The sequence below is a fragment of the Camellia sinensis genome, chromosome 2 (assembly GCF_055761805.1).
Source record: "Camellia sinensis isolate YWXY chromosome 2, ASM5576180v1, whole genome shotgun sequence".
NCBI classification, from domain to species: domain Eukaryota; kingdom Viridiplantae; phylum Streptophyta; class Magnoliopsida; order Ericales; family Theaceae; genus Camellia; species Camellia sinensis.
Window position 1 is genome coordinate 30212741 of NC_138962.1, and position 14951 is coordinate 30227691.

A 14951-nucleotide genomic window follows, 5' to 3' on the forward strand; every position below is an offset into this window, starting at 1 on the left:
GATGAAGGAAAAACTGCTGCAACGGTTAGGAAAGTTCCAGTTCTGTTGCTTTGTGCAGCCATGGCCATTGGTGTTCATGTTACTGCTAAGTGGGCTGGGTACCGACACTTGACATGGATAATAGTTTGACCAACAAAGGGTGTTATGTTGTAAAGGTTGCAACTGTATTTTCTTCATGAGATTAACTCAAAAGTAGCTATCAAAGTTTTGTACTCTCCACTTGTGCTAATCTTTTTTCTTTTCCATGGTTAGAAAGGCCATTCCGTGGGGTGCATCAGTAATCAATATTAGGCAACTCTCAAATTGCCAGAGAATTAAGTTTTGATCATTCGGTACTGATTTTCTAAATAAAATTAATTTTTTCGATTGTTAACTTCCAAAAAATTCCTAAAATTTTGAAACTTGATTTTCGAATGTAACTACTTTTTTTGATTCAATAATTGTTTTTTGAACAAAATTAATAATTTTGACAATTGATTTTGGGGGATTTGGTGATAGCCCCCTCACTATCTAATTTGTCTTTCAAAAGGACAAGAATTATATAAGTACTTTCAAAACCCCCTAATATTTTAAAACTTGTTTCTTTTACCATATTACCCTCATAAAATTTTACTTTGTATGAAAGTAAAATTTTACTCTGTATGAAAGTAAAATTTTACTCTGTATAAAAGTAAAATTTTACACTCTGAAATTAAAAGTAAAATTTTACTCTGTATAAAAGTAAAATTTTACTCTGTATAAAAGTAAAATTTTACACTCTGAAACTAAAAGTAAAATTTTACTCTGTATAAAAGTAAAATTTTACACTCTGAAAAACGAGTAAACTGTGAGATTTTGAAGCTAAAAGTAAAATTTTACTCTGTATAAAAGTAAAATTTTACTCTGAAAAACAAGTAAACTGTGAGACTTTGAAGCTAAAAGTAAAATTTTACTCTGAAAAACTAGTAAAATGTTACTCTACACAAAAGTAAAATTTTACTCTGTATAAAAGTAAAATTTTACTCTGGTTCTGTCAAATGAAAAAACAGAACAATAGAATCAGAGTAAAATTTTACTCTAGTTCTATCAAATGAAATTTGATAAAAAAACAACAAAAATAAATCAAAAACAAAACAAACAAAAACAAAAAAAATTAATCAACATATCTAATTGAGAAGAAAAACTTCTAAAACTCGATCAACAATCACAAATCTCAATGAAAAGAATACATATGTTCAACAACACTCATACACACAAATATATATATATATATATATATATATATATATATATATATTCTCAAAATCTTGAATGAGGAATGTAACGGCTGCGAGATCTTCAGATTTAGAGATCGTCTTCATCGATTTTGTGAAGTATGATCGATTTGGAGATCGTCTTCATCGTCTTCATCGGCTACGAGCTCAGATTTCAAATTTTTCATACGTATGATACTATATATATAAGGGCAATATTGTGATAAAAAAAATAGAAATTATAAAATGTCCTTATTAAGGTAAGCATTTCTTACTCATGGACTTTTTGAAAGAAAATTAATTGGGTTATCCTTTACCCTAATAAAAAGGCCCAAAATGGGGGTTCCACCAAAAATCCCATTGATTTTCGACAAAAATAAAAAATTTCAACACTAATTTGTTGAAGAGGGCTTTCAAAGTAAAGCTCGCCAGAAAATCAAATTGGTGGTTTTGCGGCAGCAGCAGTAGAGGCGATGATGATAACGAAGAAGAGACCATCTATTATTAACGACGAACCATTCAAGACCTTCTTCCTTTCTGTTGTTTTCTATTGGATTCGTAACCGAAACAAATTGAATTGATTCTAAAGAGAGAGGAGGAAAACAAAAGGGTTTGTGGGTTTGTTTTGTTGGTTGTTATTAGAGAGAGAGAGAGAGATGGGTTGGCTAAGGTTTTGATATCTATTATGGTCATTTTATTTTAGGATATAATTGTCACTAAAATAATATTTCATTAAGTGTGTGCACTGAGGTAGATAGATGTATGGAACTAGAATTTTCCAACTTTTGAGCATAGAAAATACATAATTTGATTTTTCACCCGAGTACCTTTTCTTTTTTGTAATGTAATTTTGTAACATTTATCAAATGTTGCTTTCTTGCCACATTTGATTAAATAATGGATAAATTAATTTAGAGTTCTGCATTATATGCTAGCACCTAGTTGTTTAACTGTTCCTTTCAAATCTTTTTGAAGTTGTGTGATTTTTTTTTTTTTTTTTTTTTCCTTCTTTGGAGGTGATAATATGTGATGATTAATTATAGTACTATTGTTTGGGAGATTCGACATGTGTAAATACAAATTGAACAAAGAATTGTGATTTTGTTTTTGGTGATTCTAAATCATCGCCTTTAAAAAAAATGATATTATTGTGGGGTTGTTTTCAAATTTTGATGGGTATTTTATTTCATATCCTTTTCATTGAACTAAAATCTTAAATCAAGTTGGATTAGCATCTACTTGGCATATTGTTTGAAACAAATGAAACAAAAAGTGACCCAATCGTGACATACTTCATGATATAAGTTTAAAAATTCCTACAAAATGAATTGATTGAGATCTATTTTCATTACATTATTTAACTGATGTGAAAAAATCACTTCAATATTTGCATTCATTTTGTTTGATTTTATAATTTTCAAAAATAGTTTTTGAATTTGTATTTTTTTGGTTTGTAGTGAATTTTTTAAATATTTTAATTAAATAATATAATTTTATTTTTTAGAACTATTTTTTTTTTCTCAGCTTTTAGATCTAATAGATATATTTAAAAAGAATAAAATTTGAGAAAATATATTAAATATAAAATGATTAAAACTATATAGAATCTCATTGATTATTTTAAACAATACCGAATAAAATGCTCAAGATCAAATCACAATGGTGTGAAGTAATTTTTGGCCAATATACTATGGAGACAAAAGCAATGATAGGTGCAATTATTATAAAAGAGTACTGTTAATCTAATCCAAAAATTAGACTTGCTTTTTAAATTCAATGATATGGCTAATATATTAAAATATTTTTAAAAATTTATATTTCTCTTATATATTATTTAATCATCAATTAATTATCTCATTTACACATCACTCAATTTAAAAAGTGAGTTTGTATATTATTTGTAATTATAAGATACTTGTGAAAATTTAAAGGGGAAAAAACAATACATTGGAGGTTTAGAGAAAAAAAATTTACACGTCAATGATAAAGTTTGAAAACTTTAATAATTAAAATTTTAAGCTTTTTCATAAATTTAAAATTTTTTTTTAGAAGTTACCACTAAATCCTAATTTCTCCAAATTTATATGTGTTCGACTAATTCATCAGGTTTAACTAATTTTTATCAAATATTTGATTCCTATAATAAATGATGTCTTGGAAATGTCTTTAGCAAGCCGGTAACATCAAGGTTAAAAAATCAATTAGATATTGCTTGATGTATATATAAGGCCAGTTATGATCAAGAAATCTCATCATTATAAATTTTTTAAACTAAAATTTACCTTAGTTTGACAAATTCAACCGCCTAAAATGGAATCAATTTTGATCAGTATTTTATTTCATATCTCTTGGGGCTGGTTTGGCATAGACTATATAATCCATCTTTTTATCTTTTTATCTTTTTTCCATCACATTACCTCTCTACTTTTCTGCACATCTTTTCGTAAAAAGATAAAAAGTGTACTTTTTTAGGACACCCCAAACCAACCCTTGTTCTGCAGTTGTATTAATATAAACTTGTGCGTTATATACTATGCAAAATTGCTTCAAACAAATAAAAACAAAACTAACCCAATCATCATATATAACTTCACACACTCCATTATTTACTATACTTCACAAACAAACACAAGCCTCATTGCTCAGTTTCTTTGCTTCACCATGGCTTCAAATGCAGCTGAGGAAGTAGTCAGTGATTTCACACTGCTCGGCTTTCGAGTATACAGAGATGGCAGAGTAGAAAGATTAATGGGCACCGATATAGTCCCTCCTTCAACCAATCCAGAAACTGGAGCCCAATCCAAAGATGTGGTAATTGATCCAGAGACTGGCTTATCTGCAAGACTCTACATCCCAAAAACCCCCAACCCAGATCACAAACTTCCTCTTCTTGTCTACTTCCATGGTGGCTTTTGCATTGAATCCGCCTTCTCTCCCACATACCAAACCTATCTCAATTCACTCGCTGCCAAAGCCAATGCAGTTGTCATCTCTGTTGACTTTAGAAGAGCCCCGGAGCACCCTCTCCCAATCCCGTACGATGATTCTTGGGCCGCTGTCAAGTGGGTTGCTTCTCACTCGACCACTAGTGGTGGTGAGGTATGGCTAAAGGACTATGTTGATTTTGATCGGGTCTTTTTTTTCAGGAGATAGCTCAGGGGGTAATAAAGCACACAACATGGGCATTCGGGTCGGGTTGGAAGGGCTAGATGGGATGAGGCTTGTTGGGATTGTTCTAGTCCATCCATATTTTGGAGGGAAGGACCCAATTGGTGCTGAATGTAATAACATTTTTGGGAAAGAGCTTTCTCACAAACTGTGGCTCTTTGTTTACCCGTCGTCAAGTGGGCATGATGACCCGTTATTCAACCCGGTTTTGGATCCGAAATTTTCGAGCTTGGATTGCAAGAAGGTGTTGGTATGTGTAGCTGAGCAAGATATGTTGAAGGATAGGGGTTGGTATTACAAGAAGGAATAGGTGAAGAGTGGGTGGGGAGGAGTGGTGGAGGTTATGGAGGCTGTGGGGGAGAACCATGTGTTCCATTTGTTTAACCCGACTTGTGGCCAAGCTGTGGCTATGCTGGAGAGAGTGGCTGCTTTCATGAATGAAGAAGAAGAAAAAGCTTAGCTGATTGTGCTGCGTTGTGGACTTTCTTATTGCTTGTTTCTCTGGTTTTCTATTTCATTATGTGTATGACACCTAGTCATTCCTCTCTTCTTTTTTTCTTTTTTTCTTTTTTCATTTCTTTTAAATAATTTTGTTGCATCTATCATATGTTTTGTTGCAACATTGTATTGGTTAGTAAAAAAATTAAATTATTTGCCTGAAATGCCTGATTGGAAGTGAAAGTGCAGGACCATCTGTTACTGCATTGTAATGTCAGCACTTTGTCGTATAGGTATCTAACTCCACCAAGGATCCTTTAGAATTTTTTTTTTTCTTAAAGTTTCTTAGAGTGGTGCATTGTGTGATTGAGATTTAAGTTGCTTCTTGGTTCTTTATGATTTTTTTTTTTTTTTTTAAGTTGTGTGATTTGGATTGGCAATAATACTATAATGAAAGGGTTTTGTTAATTGAAAAAATTACAAATCAAGTCAATTGTTCAAAAATAATTACACACGGATAAAAAGTTTATAATTTTAATAATTAAAATTTATAATTTTTTTCATTAATTTGATTTTTTTTTTTTCATCTTTAAATTGGTATACTTAAAATATTTGATAAGAATATAATGAGAGTGCAGCACGTTCTATAATTAATTTAAACATAGTTAACCAATGTCGTTTGGATACTTGTACTATTATTGTTTAAGTGTTAAAAACATTAACTTTGATACATAGAGTTTGTTTGGGATGTGGATTGGTTTTTTGACAAAGTTTGGGACTAAAAAATCTCGTTTGGGATAGATTTTTTTTACTTTCGTGAGAGAAAAAAATAAAATGATCATGAGCTGGATGTGACATTTTGTCATATTTAGCTAAAATAGCCAATTTTATACAGTGTGACTAATTTAGCCTAAATGTGTATTCCAAATGAACCGTAATCAATCATATAACACTTGAATAATAAAAAAAAAAAATGCAAGATTTTATCTTTGTAACATAATAAATATTTAATTTTTAATTTTATCAATGTAAAATTTAATGTTTTGATTTATTTTAAATCTAAATCATATGTTTATTTTTGCTAAGTAAAATTAACAAAAAATTAATATTTTAATTATTAAACTCAATGAAAAGGATTATCGTAGACATTTTACATTGAGCTTAATAATTAAAATATATTTAACAAAAATAAGCTGATAATTTAAATTAAGGGGTTATTTAGCATAATTTTATCTTATTTGAATCATATAACCTCTCTACTGCTATGTATATCTTTTTATAAAATATTAAAAATATACTTAGGTGATACTAAGCAATTCTTAAATAAAGAACAATATTAGTTTTTTTTTTTTTTTCAGCAGTGTTGAGGACCCCAGCACCCCTACCTCCCTCTACATGGGGGCTATGAGAGCAAGCCAACAATATATATATATATATATATATACATATATTTGAGCCAATAAAAAAATAGTGGGGGTGGTGAGGTCACCCCCACTGAGTCTGGATCCTCGGCGGCCCCTTTCTGCAGCCCGTCCTGCGGTGCCCCCAAAACGACGTCGTTTTGGGGGAAATTTCAATTTAAAAAAAAAAAAGGGACAGAACAGAGGCAAACAGAGAAAAAAGAAGGAAGGAGAAGAAGAAATAAGGGAGCACCAACACCTACAGTCCCAATTTGCACGGTCTTATATATAAAACCAACACCTACTGTCTCAATTTGGAGAGATCAATAATCTTCTCATTCATGGCCAAAAAATTAAATTGAATAACTTCCCATTCACATTTTGATGCTTCACAATCTCTATGTAATAATCAACAGTTTTTTGAACACAGAAAAATAGAATAAAATAAAAGATTAAAAATAAAATAAAATGAAAAAACCCAACCTATGAACAATGAATGAGAAAGCACGCAGAAATCATTAGGGGGCTATTTGAATCGATTATCGATTTCAATATTGTGGAAGTTCCTTGATAGCTTCAAAAACAGATCCCATACTTGGCGATGAAAACAGAGGCAAACCATAGAGAGGATATATATATATATGTATATTTATAAATCAAAACACACAAATATACAAACGATTTTACCAACAAAAAAAAAAAAAAATTGAAATCACAGATGTGGGTTGCTTGAATGAGTGCTCTGTTCCTTCTAGAGTGCTCTGTTTGCTTGTATGAATTTCAAGAAGATGAGACTCTTAGATTATTTTCCAAATGTAATCATCCCTTCAGGGTGTGAAGACCATTGCTCGATTTGGAGATCTCATTTGGCGACACACTCTCTCTCTTTTTGTTGGATCGATTTGGTTTTCACTCTCGACTATGTTCGATCCATAGCAGGCAAACACTCCCTTCTTTCTTCTTCTCCCTTCGTCCTTCCTTCTTCTCCCTCTGTTTGCCTCTGTTCTGTCCTTTTTTTTTTTTTTAAATTGAAATTTCCCTCAAAATGTCGTCGTTTTGGGGGCATCGCAGGAAAGGCTGCAAGAAGGGCCGCCGAGTATCCGGACTCTACCCCACTGGGGGTCCCACGCTTTTTTCCTTTCTTTTTTTTTTTTTTTTTTTTTCTTTTTGAGCTAGAGGGCCACATTATTATTTTCCTGTTCTTTATGATAGCGTGGATCACTTTATTTGATTATGTTTTTGGATTTTCCAATTTTAAGTTTTGTTGGGTTTGTTTGGAAAGTGGGTTGGTTTTTTAATTTTTTTTTTAATTATTTTTGTCTGGGATTAAAAAATTTAGTTTGGAAAGGACTTTTGACTTTTTTAGATTTCTTGTGAGAAAAAGAATATAATGATTATGGGTTGAATGTGATGTTTTATCTTATTGAACTAAAAAGTCTACTTTGTTTTTTGTGACTAAAATAGCTAAAAAAATCCCAAGTGGAGCTTCCCAAACGAAGCCTCACTATATATTATTTGATTAAAATAATTAATAAAATAAAATATTAATTTAATTTATAATTATTTTTTCATAATTATCAAATCAATTATAATTTTAAATACAATTTTTTTAACTAAATTAAAATAATTAAATAATTAAATAATCAACTACAATAGCATGCTCCTAAACAAGTCCATGTCCGTAGCATGATTCACCTACCGGTATCTCCGAATTTATATGGTTGATTAATGTTGAAAGCACTAAAAAAGGAGTGTTAGGGAGACACTAATGAGTTGGCTCCTCTCTTAATGTGATTGTTGTCTTTAGGGGTGAGCAGCGGATATATTGATTCGTCTAAATCGATCGAATCGAACCGATCCGTCACATTTTAGACAGATGCGTGATGACGAGCAGACGGTTGCGGATTGATTTTCTCCAATCCGCCAATTTGGCGGATGGATGGCGAATTTGAGATTCCTTTGGCCGCAACCGAACCGCCAAACCGCGAGCACTCCTAATAATTTATAAGATTTTATGTTTTCAATTTGTTTAAATATTTTGTTTGTGTTTTTAATTGAAAAAGAGTTTACATATTCTGTTGAAAAAAAGTTTTCATCTTGAATATATTTTTTGAATTGGAAAAAATAAACGTATTATTTATCTATATTTTTTGATTTTTAAATTTAACTCTAAAAATAATAAATAGAAAATATGACATACGTTGGTTCGTTTTTGTTTTCAAAAACATATATAGATGTAACAATACAGAAACATACAGTCTCTATTACTGCCATGTTCATGGTTTTGGTGGTTTGAATTGTTATTATAGTTTAAAAACCACATATTGTAATACTTTATATGGATGAATCATGCTGTGATTGTAATATGTGGATGAGCCATGCAGTGATTGTGATATTCTAAAATTTCAAACTTTTTTTTTTTTATGAGACATACAGTGATTGTAATAGTTTTTTAAGTCATTGATTGTAATACTCTTTTTTTTTTTTTTTGAGGAAGTGTACAAGTTAAATTATGTTGAAAAATTATAAAATTTTAAACCGCCAAACCAATTCGCATACATCCGCCAAACCGCCAAACCGCTCAATCCACATCCGCCAGATTGGCAGACGGATGCGGATTGATTTTTTCCAATCCGTCAATCTGGCGGACGGATGATAGATTGGAGGTTCTGTGGCCGCAACCGACTCCCGCACACCCCTAGTTGTCTTTATTATTATTTTTTTTAATACTATTTTTTAACTTATTAGAACTATCAAGTTGCTTGTTTTCACTTTTCAAAAAATATTTTTCAGAAAATTTTATTTTTTTATTTTTCGTGTTTTTTTATTTTTACTGAATTTTTTTAATATTTTAAGTATTTTTTTTCTTTTTAGACACATCTAACATAAATACACCTAAAAAGTAAAAAAATTGTAAAAAAAAATCTTTTAAAAATTTACTAAATACCAAAAATATAAAAAAAAAATATAAGAATTCAGTACATTTCTTGTATTTTTATATATTTATTAATTTTTTTATAAATTTTTTACTTTTTAGATACATCTAAGTAAGGTGCATCTAAAAAAGTAAAAAAATATTTAAAATTTTAAAAATATTCACTAAAAATAAAAAAATATAAAAATTAAAAAAATTAATTTTTAAAAAAGTTAATCCAAAAAATTCAAACCAAAATTAGTGTTACTCCCTCCGTCCCATAATATTAGTCCCTTATTCCATTTTTCATTGTCCCAAAATATTAGTCCCTCTTCAAAAATCAAGTACAAAAATAATATAAATTTCCCATTTTGCCCTTCTTTTAAATTCATAAATAATATAAAAAGTACAATCATAACATTGATATTCTCAAAAAAGTGTACTATCAAAGGGTGATTTTGGAAAACTAACTTTTTAAAAGTACAATAATTGTACTACCAAAAAAAGTTGAATTCCCCAAAAGGAACCATTATTTTGGGACGGAGGGAGTATATTTTTTAATAATCTCCGTCACTTCTGTTATATGGTACTAAATTGATCCCATCAATTGGGTTCTCTCTTTCTCAATCAATCAAAAGTCTATAAAGACTTAGACCATCATCTCCACTGCACTGCACTGTTTGTTTTTTTCAAAATTGGCTTCTTCAATCTCCGATGAAGTAAAATATACCTAGGTGATTCTAAACAATTCTTAAATAAAGAATTATATTCAGAGGGTATGATTTGGGTTTTTTTAAATTTTTTGAATATTAAATTTTTTAGTTTTTATATTTTTTATTTTTAGTGAATATTATTAAAATTTTAAACATTTTTTATATTTTTTTAGATATACCTTATGTAGGTCTTGTTTGTCATAAGTTAAAAAAATCAAAAAAATTAAAAGGCATTATCCTATTTAAATCACATCATCTTATTGTCACATCATCTCTTTACTGCATTGGACCATCTCTAACGGTTCATCAAACTGAGCAAATTTGAAATTTGGTGAACAATTGTGCTACGTAGCTCGAAAGAGAGGCCCCCGAATCCCTCCGAATTCAAAAATGACGTCGTTTTGTCGTTTTGAATTTTTTTTTTTTCAATTAGAAAAGAAGAAGAAGAAAGAAGAAGGAAGAAGAAGAAGGAGTAGTAGAGAGAGAGTGAGGGAGAGAGAGAGAGACAGAGAGATCGGGGGCGACGACGGTCAGAGGCGAAGGCGGGGTTGCGACGAGCTGCCAGTCGATCTACGATCGATCGGCGGCGGAGGAGGGGGAGGAGGGGCCCTCTCTCTCTCTCTCTCTCTTCATTCCCTCTTCTCTTTCTCTCTTTTATCTGTTTCGAGCTGTTCGGGGGTGCAAAAATCGAGGGAAAAATCATTTTTGTTTGGTGAAAAAGTCACTTTTTGGAGCTCCAATGGTTTCACCAAATTGGTATCAAAATGAAAATCGAACAAGAAATTCATCAAAGTGAGAACAGGCTCCAGATTTCACCATTTGGTCGACCGGTTCCCTTTCAAATAGATAGGTTCAAACAGGTAAAAAAAAAAAAATTTGCCCTTATCAGTCGACCTTTCTCTTTTGATGCACGGTTGGAGCAAGCCATATCAGATTGAAAAAATTGGCTTTTTTTTACTCAAATTTAATGAAAAATTTGGTTCACCATTGGAGATGCTCTTACTTCAGACACAATCCATATCCAACCCATATTTCATACAAATCTTATTTAAGTCACATTACCTCTCTGCCACATTACGTCAAATCCAATCCATACCCAACTCATATTTCATAACAAGTCAAAAAATGTTCTTATTTAGATCATCTTAAACCACTTCTTAGATGTATCTAAAAAGTAAAAAAATTGTGAAAAAATATTTTAAAAAATTAATAAATACATAAAAATAAAAAAAAATGTATTGAATTATCGTATTTTTTTATATTTTTGGTATTTAGTGAATTTTTAAAAGATTTTTTTCACAATTTTTTTACTTTTTAGGTATATTTATGTTAAGAATATCTAAAAATTAAAAAAAATTACTTAAAATATTAAAAAAATTAGTAAAAACAAAAAAATAAAATAAAATTTTTTAAAAAGTATTTTTAGAAAGAATAAAGTTTTGGACCCTTAGTGGGGATGCTGGGGTCGGCTGTGATTGGGCAAAAAAGCTTCTTTTTTTTTTTTTCCAATCAATGATAGGCTAACACGTCACTGGGGGTTGTTAGTAGGGTCACCCCACTGGAGGTCGAAAGCATGACTGTTTTAGAAAATTTTAACTAAGCAAAGTGATTGCCATTTTTTTTTTTTAAGCTAATTATTCTATGGGCCGTGATTCATACCCCAGTGGGGTCGACCCCTAATGACATGGTGGCCCCCTATTTGTTGAAAAAAAAATAAAATAATTTTTTTTGAACCAATCAATGACCTAGGTCTTAGGCATTTTCCTTATTCTATTAGCCTTCCTATCACGTCCCTCAATAGAATATTCCTGCCGCCCTGGCCACATTATTATTTTGCCTTTTCTTTATGATAGCGTGGATCACTTTATTTGATTATGTTTTTGAATTTTCCAATTTATATAAGTTTTGTTTGACTAAATGTTATTTGGTTAAAATAATTAATAAAAATAAAATAAATCAAAATAATTAATAAAATAAAATATTATATTTAATTTATAATTATTTTATTTTTTTTATAATTATCAAATCAATTATAATTTTAAATAATTTTTTTAATTAAATTAAAATAATAATAAAATTAAATAACCAATTAAAATAACATATCCTAAACAACATCATGCGTATATCATGATTCACGTACCGGTATCTCCGAATTTATATGGTCTAATAAATTGATCCCATCAATTGGGTTCTCTCTCTCTCTCTCTCTCTCTCAATCAATCAAAAGTCTGTGAAGACTTAGACCATCACCACCACTGCGCTGCACTGTTTGTTTGTTTCAGAAATGGCTTCTTCAATCTCCGATGAAGTAACCCACGATTTCTCTATCCTAGGCCTTCGAGTTTACAAAGACGGCCGAGTCGACAGATTCAAAGGCACCGATACAGTCCCTCCCTCAACTAATCCAGAAACTGGAGTCCAATCCAAAGATGTGGTTATCGATCCAGAGACTGGCTTATCTGCAAGGCTCTACATCCCCAGAATTCCCAACCCACACCGTAAACTTCCTCTTCTTGTCTACTTTCATGGCGGTGGCTTCTGCATCGAAACCGCCTTCTCTCCGCTGTACCACAACTATCTCAATTCACTTGTCGCCGAAGCCAACATCATTGTGGTCTCTGTTGATTACAGAAGAGCGCCCGAGCACCCTCTCCCAATCGCTTACGATGATTCTTGGGCCGCTGTCAAGTGGGTTGCTTCTCATTCCTCCGCCGCCGCTGGCGAGGTATGGCTGAAGGACTATGTTGATTTTGATCGGGTCTTCTTTTCTGGAGATAGTGCAGGGGCCAACATAGCACACAACATGGGACTTCGGGTCGGGTTGGAAGGGCTGGATGGAGTGAAGCTTGTTGGGATTGTTTTAGTCCATCCATATTTTGGAGGAAATGACCCAATTGGAAATGAAGGTACTAACTTGATTGGAAAAGCGTTTTCTGATCAATTATGGGTGTTTGTTTACCCATCGTGTAACGGATCTGATGACCCGTTATTTAATCCGGTAAAGGATCCAAAATTTTCGAGCCTGGGTTGTGGCAAGGTGTTGGTATGTGTGGCTGAGAAAGATTTGTTGAAGGATAGGGGCTGGTATTACAAGGAGGAGTTGGAGAAGAGTGGGTGGGGAGGGGTGGTGGAGCTCATGGAGGCTAAAGGGGAGGATCATGTGTTCCATTTGTTTAACCCGACTTGTGACAATGCTTTGGCTAAGCTGAAACGAGTGGTTTCTTTCATGAATTAGAGCAAAGCCTAGGCAGCAATTCGTCCTTTGTCTTACAAACCTTTGTCTCACCTATTATATGCTTCTTGCTAAATTCCATTAGTAATTAATAAAGCAAAGGATTTGTGTTCTTGGTGGAGGTGTCAAATATACTCTTCTCAAATATTTCATGTTATTATCTTTTAATACATTTTCAATCATTATTAAAATTTTCAGGCACAAAAATCTTATAATATTATCAAATTGTCAAAAATGTATTGGTAGGTGAGACAAAAAGATTTAGAAACTAAACATGATAACGTGGTGCAAATTTGAGGAAATGGATAGAATGTTTCATTCTATACGATACCTGTCGATTTACATATATCATTTTGACATTTAAAAATATTTAACATATCAAATTTTGAAGGTACACATAGAGATGCTCTAAGATTTTCAAATGATTTGATGGATCCAAATTTTTTGTGTGTTTGGCAAGATTTGGTTTTGGATTTTTTTTTTTATTTTTTTCACTAAAAGACAAGGTTTTTGCAAAATAAAAAAAAATAAATTTAAACAAAATATCACATCCAACTTCATAATCATTTCACTTTTTCTCTTACAACCATCACATCCAACCACAAAAAACTCAACTATCTTCCCAATCACCAAAAAAATTTTATCCAATAATATCTTACAACTAAAAAACCTACATAAAAACTCACTTTCCAAACACTTACAAAGAATAGATTGTGTACACTATGGACTTTATGAATTTTGTATACTATAAGGCCAAGTTTGGCAACCCTTGAAAAATCTAAAAAGACAAAAAGTTACCTAAAAAGTTAAAAAGTTAACATTATTCACCAAAAAAAAATATTAAAAAAATAATATACACATATTAATACAAATCAAAAAGTAAACTCATGGATTGATACTGACGAGATGGTGAAGTCACTAACCGGGGAGGAAAAAAAATTATAGTAAAATATTCACTAAATTGAATGGTAGAGCTAGGCCCATGGGGGCCACCATAGGTCCCGTTTTGATAATCCGAACTGTTGAATAAGTAGAACTCGTCTAGTACTATATTTTTGTAAAAAATCACGCCTATCGGATATCGCTAAATACATGATCAAATCAGTTTTGTATAAAAATGAATGGTGTTATAGTTAATAGTTAACAAAAAAAACTAAAACGATCAGATAGCTATCAATATCCAATAAACGTGATTTTTTACAAGCATATAGTACTCAACGAGTTCTACACATTAACGGTTCCAATTGGTAAAACGGGATCCGTGGTGGGCCCCTATGGGCCGAACAAAACCGACCTTATGCCCGAAAAGTAGAGAATCAATCTCCTACACTGTCCTCTACTGCGCTGCCATTTAGGCTTCCAACCGTACGGCCTATTCCATCACTTTATTCCTCTATACACTTATTTATATAATTTTTTAATACAATTTTTTCATAAAAAGTCAAAAAGTTAACCCAAACATCCATATTTTTTTTCCTTTAGTTCAAAAAAATAAAAAGTACATTTATTTAGAACACCCTAAACAACCCCTAGAACATCTCTCATGAAGCATTGTTAAAATGGATAGTTGAAGTTAAATTTTAAGAATAGATTATATTGCTTCAATGGTATATATGTTATTAGGACACTCATGTGACAAATTTAAATTTAAATTTTCTTTGTCTACAAATCCAAGCGCTAAAACATTCCGTCCATAAGAACAAGTTTATGCAAAAAGATCAAGCTATCCATATATTTTAATCCACATATATCTGTTCAAATTCAACTCTCTAGAATCAAATCTCTCTCTTTCTCTCTCTTTATAATCTGTCACCTAACGGCGGACCTAGGGCTGCGTATAGGTGGCTGCAACCC

The 14951-nt window shown here is 31.5% G+C and overlaps 1 protein-coding gene and 1 pseudogene across 2 annotated transcripts; both read left to right on the forward strand.

Annotated features, from left to right (window-relative positions):
* Positions 1-3817: 3817 nt before the first annotated feature.
* Positions 3818-5062, forward strand: LOC114300265 (putative carboxylesterase 12 pseudogene; annotated as a pseudogene). Its single transcript, XR_014360744.1, has one exon. The product of XR_014360744.1 is annotated as a putative carboxylesterase 12 pseudogene (transcript).
* Positions 5063-11939: 6877 nt separating this feature from the next.
* Positions 11940-13211, forward strand: LOC114300257 (putative carboxylesterase 12). Its single transcript, XM_028245137.2, has one exon. The coding sequence runs from the start codon at positions 12150-12152 to the stop codon at positions 13098-13100; it is 951 nt and encodes a 316-aa protein (XP_028100938.1). The 5' UTR covers positions 11940-12149; the 3' UTR covers positions 13101-13211.
* The last annotated feature ends 1740 nt before the right edge of the window (positions 13212-14951 follow it).

What these genes read in the sequence shown, in the direction of transcription:
- LOC114300257 (XM_028245137.2), top strand. Translation starts at nt 12,150, where the DNA reads ATGGCTTCTTCAATCTCCGATGAAGTAACCCACGATTTCTCTATCCTA.